The following is a 6,121-nucleotide window of genomic DNA, read 5'->3' as shown; positions in this document are numbered from 1 at the left end:
GATGCATTATTATTCTTTGGATACCAATTTTCGTGGCTTTTGTGGCTAGAGTCTTGGGAAGACGACGACAGGATACATACATGTATTTCAACTGCAAAAATTTCTGTGGTTGTTTAAAAATTTCAAACATGTACGATGAAATATTGTTTTAGAAATTGATAAGCCTAAATATGCCTTAAAATTTTCCCCTGCAATGTTGAAGGACCATTTACACTCAGAACCGAGTCATCAGTAGGCAGCTAGTACAGATGTATTAAAACAACCTAGCATCATATTGCTAGTAGTGGTAGTAGCATTCTCGGGTAAATTTGTTCTTTTTTTTTATAATATATTTGGTTCAAATCAATATAGAATGCTTTTATCTCCCTAATACTTACATTGTAAATAGAGGTGATACTACTTTGACAAATCCTTGTACATGAGAGTTTTCTGTCAAATCTTTATTTCACAAAGAATGATTTGCATAACAATGAACTGAGCTCAAAGCAAAGTATTCAATAATACACTTAGACAAAGAGCTAAATTCAGTGATATACTTTGTACTACAGGTCCTTCATTAACATCCATCAACCAAAACCACATCTCAAAAACATTCCATACTACATGGTTGGATTCAGAAGTCCTGAAAAAGACATGATTTTTTTTATCATATTTAAAGTATATACACACAGGTTTAAACTTTCTTGTGGTACAATCATTCCGTATCTAGCAACTATCAATTTGCTTCATACACATATTGATATGTGTTGAGTTTACCTCTGTTGGAAATAAGAACACACAAACCTCCACCTAATTTTAGTCAACGGACAAAACATTCAAAACTATAAAATATTATCTAAGACTTGTCAGAGTCTATTTACCATTGCCACTGAATCAGTGATATATGTACACATAATTATGTACATGCAAGACTAAAATTATAAAGTACACTAGAACAGACACGTGGTATCGCAGGTCCATGACTGAGTTAACGTATATAACTATGTGCAAGCCTTATTTTAGTATTAGTATTTTTATCTGATAAAGTTATGCCGATTAAACGATACACAGTTTTCTCTGCTTTCAAATCTTTCTGATTGAAACCGTCGAACTGGAACTTATCAATTATTGGTAATATTAATTATTTGAAAAACAAAAGTTCCTGGAATGGAGTATTTGTTTAATCAACAGCATTGTCATATACATACATGTATTAGTTGTAAATAAAATTGAATTCTTTGATTCGCTGTTTTACGTCATGCCAGCTAACAAATTGAAAACTGTACCTATACGCCTTATTTTTAGTCCAGATTTTAGTATTTGTATTGTTACAAATGTATCTTAGAAAGTCTAAACTGATTAAAATTTGACAATTTAGTAGTTTCAACCCTGTGGATACGACCCGTGTATATAGCATATTAATCCTGAATACACCGTTTGGTGGTGCACCTGTCAGACGCGGAACGTACAAATAATGTAATCGGTAACAGGTGAATATACTATTAATTTTTGGTATCGGTATCGGACTCGATCCGGAACTTCTTAATTATTGGCAATATTAATTACGTGGAAAACAAAAGGGCCTGGAGTGGTGTAATTTTTAATCTACACCTTTGTACTATAATAGTTATATATAAAGTCGAATTCTTTGATTCGTCGTTTTTACGCGATGACGGCTGACAAATTGGACCTCGTAATTTTAGTATTATAGATATATAAGACTAAAACTGACATTCAGTCTTTACGATATCTTCATTCCCAAAGTCATTTTCAAATCTGACTTCATGGTAAAATAAGATTCCATATCTACAACCAATGAAAAGGAAATATCCCTCTAATAGACTAGCATTTAAATCACAGTTTTTCGAAAATGGAAGCTAGGTCACCGTGGAACCTAGAACAAAAAAAAGGGAAACAATATATCTTAAATATTTCAAATGCATGTACATGAAATAATATTAATCTCTAAAATTCACCATATTGTTCCCTTTTTTATCTTCTGTTCGATACTGTACATCCAGTGGCTAATCCAGAAATTTTCATAAGTGGGAGCCCACTGACTGACCTAAGAGGGGGCTCGCTCCAGTCACGATTCAGTGATTCCCTATATAAGCAACCAAATTTTTTCTCAAAAAGCAGGGCCCCCCCCTAAATCCACCTCTGATATCAAACTCTAGAGGTCTTTCAATTACATTCAGTTTAGTGTGGGTTGATGTTTGATTGTTGTACATGTTACAATTACATTCAGTTTAGTGTGGGTTGATGTTTGATTGTTGTACATGTTACAATGAGCAAAGCCCATACCGCAGTCAGCTATAAAAGGCCCTGATAAGACAATGTAAAACAATTCAAACGAGAAAACTAACATGTCTGTTTAAGGTTACATCATCAAAATATGTAGGGTAGGTAGGTAGGTCGGTATTTTCATTTTATTATTTTGTCCATTTTATTTTTTGTGCCATGATTTTGAATTGTGTGGTCTGAGTTGTCCATGGGGCGAGAGTTCCCCTAATTATAATGATTGGATTATTTCTTACGACGGCAATAAAATGGCTTAGGGTGGGTGCTCAAAATAGGATCGGTCAGGTACCCATAATCAAACATATTTTTTTGGCCTTACCGAGAGCACCATTGAAATATATACAAATCACGGATCGGATACGCATCAACTATGTAAGACCTTATTTCAACACCCCTAAACAGTGAATATTTTTATCGCAAACAGTAGAATTTTATTACATAATGTGAAATGTGTGGGATTGTGCAGCACGTGTCATCATGACATGTGTCCCTTCGCGGCCTTCAGTTTTGATTATAGACTAGAGAAGAGACTAAATGCGTACAAACCTGATGTCTAATGAAGATATACGGAATTTAAATAACGTTGATCCTTTAAATGTATGAAAAACAAAAACATATGACAATTGTTCACATAAAATAGATAGTAAAATTTTCCAAATGAACGTCCATTAAAATTATTAAAGTCTCTGATGAATAATTCCCGCGCAAATGTCATGGAATAGACCAAAACGAATTTTAGGTGTGTGTTGTCATTAAAAAATTCGGGTCAATGAACACAGTTATATTAAATATATAAATATGTTAACTATATTTATATTGGTTTTTCAGAAAAGTGACTTTACCAGATTTTTTTTGTGGCAAACAACGGTAATTAGCCTATATCATCTTGACATGACATATGAAAACCCCTTAAGCATAATGGTGTGTGTATGGAATAGTCCATGGAATTGTCCAAACCGATACAGGTGAAATACGTAGAATAATATTGCTGTGTCTATTGTGGACACAGCAATAAAATCAGATTTCAGATCCTTATGAGCCCGTAGTCAAGTAAAAACAATGTAAAAAGCCTTATTAAATAAAATTTGCTCGATTAACCTTGAAGTGAAGACTAATAAAAATTTGCGTGTATAGTGAACCCCCTAAATAAAATAATACTGTGTTCTAGACCACTTCCCCTTTCGGTGATCTACAGAAATGATTTTTTACTATATAGTATGTTAATAATATTCATAATTTAAAAAAAAAATGCAAGACATGACAAATTTATACTGCCTCGAATCTTTAAAAATAAAAGGTTAATAAAAGGTTATTGAAACACATTGACCTTTAAAAGCGGACTGGTCACTGGTGAATTATTTTTTGTAAACGAATATTTTTACTTTGTTTAAAACGAATACTGATTTTTTGTGGATAATATGAAAAACCAGATATTACCTTCTCTTTATTGAGAACAACCATAGATTTGAGTAAAATAGTTAAAAACTTGGGTCCATTTCTCTTTTATCTGAAACCTTAAGTGTTGCGGTTTATTTTTTTGTTTTGTTAAAATGTTAAATTTAGAAAAGAGAAAAAAAAAAATACAAAATAATGATTAAAAGTAAACACTTTTGTACCATGACCATTTAGACCTTCGCATTCTCAAATTACATAACATGTCTGCTGGGTATAAAATTATATGTAATTATATATGTAAAGGTTATTCGTTTGATGAAAATTTAAACCTGTATTTATTCTTCAGTCACATGGCTTATATATGAAAGTACATGTATTATATACACAATTTATGTAAAGTCCATCCAGGTAAATAATCAAACCATCATGACCAGACACGTGTTCATATACGTGTTAAATTGCTTACAAAACATCTATAACAAAAGATTATTTCTTGTATAGAAAGTTTCAGGCTAAAGAGTGTGCTAGTTTATTTTAAATGATTACAACGAAAATACCATCATATCAAAATGGACGAGTTGCCAGTTTCCTATTTTGAAGTAATTGGAATTAGATTTTATATTTTGATATTTGCAGCCACTCTTGTGCTTGCTAAAATTTTTCAGAAACTTTGGAATGATTTGTATCGTTCACCACCCGGTCCGTGGGGCTTTCCCATTCTTGGACATTTACCGCTACTTGGAAGTAATCCAGCGAAAACATTAATGGACATATCTAGAACTTACGGTGACGTGTTTAGAATTCGCATGGGAAGTTGGCCAACGATTGTTTTAAACAGCAACGAGACAATACGTGAAGCGTTGATGGACAATGGAGAAGTATTCTCAGACCGTCCTGAATTCTACACAGGGATAAGTTTATATAACATGAAGAGTATAGCATTTGGATCGTACACCCCTCGTTGGAAAATGCACAGAAAAATTGCAAATTACGTTCTCAGACAATTTGTTTCGGCTAAAAATAACCCAACAGAGGACGTCATTAATAACGAGATAGACATGATCATCAAGAGCTTTCTTGAGAGAAAAGAGTCCCACTTCAGCCCCCATGATGACATATTTATAGGAATAGGATGTATAATATACCAGCTTTGTTTTGGGTCTGCAAGAAACTGTCGTGAGGATAAACAATTTTTGAAGTTCATCGACAATACAAAAATATTTGTCGAAACGGCCGGATCGGGGAACCCTCTTGATGTTATGCCATGGTTGCGATTTGTTATGCCCTGGAAAGCTATACGATTTCAGAAAGTGGTCGCATTAAACAGAAAGGTGGTTTCTTCTGAAGTAAATGAACATCAGAAATCATATGACAATAATAATCACAGGGATATCACTGACGGATTGCTTTCCGCCGCGGAACAATACGGAAATTCGCCGGAACTATACAATGGAATTACAAAAGAGGAGATTTTGTCATCTTTATCAGACTTTATGGGTGCTGGATTTGAGACCGTTTCAACTACGCTAGAATGGACAATATTATATCTGTCATACCATAATGCTGTACAAAGACGGGTTCAAGAGGAAATATACTCAGTGATTGGTGATAGAAAGCCGAATCTTACTGACAAAGGAAAACTTCCGTTTACCGAAGCTACGATATTAGAGGTGATCCGATTGGCTACTGTGGTACCAATGGCGATTCCACATTCAACGACTACCGACATTGTGTTCCGAAAACACACAATTAAAAAAGGGACTGTTGTGTTTTGCAATACGTATGCCACAGCTAGGGATCCTAAACTATGGACAAATCCCGAGAAATTTTCACCAGATAGGTTTTTAGACAATCATAACCAAATTAATCAACAGAAAGCAGACGAAGTTCTAACATTTGGTATTGGACGCAGACGGTGTCCTGGGGAATTTCTTGCAAAAATGGAACTCTTTTTGTTTGTTACCAATATTTTTCAAAGATTTGAAATAGAATTGTGTTCAGAACCTAATTTTGAACCAATTTTTGGATTAACTTGCAAGCCAGTGCCTTATGATATTAAAGTGACCGAAAGATGTTAGAATGTATTCATCTTTATCCACTTTTAATCCGTACAAATAATCTGTTTTAAGTATAAGTAAAAAATGGGAAATACACCCACACACACACACACACATATATATATATATATAGTATATTAAAATATATTTAGTAAAAAGGCTTTTCATTAGATTGCACATGACATTTGACACTGCAAATGTGAGTTAAGCAAAGGAACGAGTCATTGTGGGAAAGGAACTCGAGCGGACTTTATAATTTTAAGTTCGTTCTAAATGTAACGTCGATGTTCTTGATATTAATTTGCAAAATATCTACACATAAAAAAATCTACAATCTCTGTAGGCATTGCTTTTGATGATTCTATTATTTTCCGACTTGTTTTGATAAT

The 6,121-nt window shown here is 33.6% G+C and overlaps 1 protein-coding gene across 1 annotated transcript; it reads left to right on the top strand.

Annotated features, from left to right (window-relative positions):
* Positions 1–4,058: 4,058 nt before the first annotated feature.
* LOC134721147 (cytochrome P450 1A1-like) lies at positions 4,059–6,121 on the top strand. Its single transcript, XM_063583950.1, has one exon. The coding sequence runs from the start codon at positions 4,245–4,247 to the stop codon at positions 5,751–5,753; it is 1,509 nt and encodes a 502-aa protein (XP_063440020.1). The 5' UTR covers positions 4,059–4,244; the 3' UTR covers positions 5,754–6,121.

Source organism: Mytilus trossulus, chromosome 6 (assembly GCF_036588685.1).
Source record: "Mytilus trossulus isolate FHL-02 chromosome 6, PNRI_Mtr1.1.1.hap1, whole genome shotgun sequence".
Classification (NCBI taxonomy): domain Eukaryota; kingdom Metazoa; phylum Mollusca; class Bivalvia; order Mytilida; family Mytilidae; genus Mytilus; species Mytilus trossulus.
This window is presented reverse-complemented; position numbering and strand designations above follow the sequence as displayed.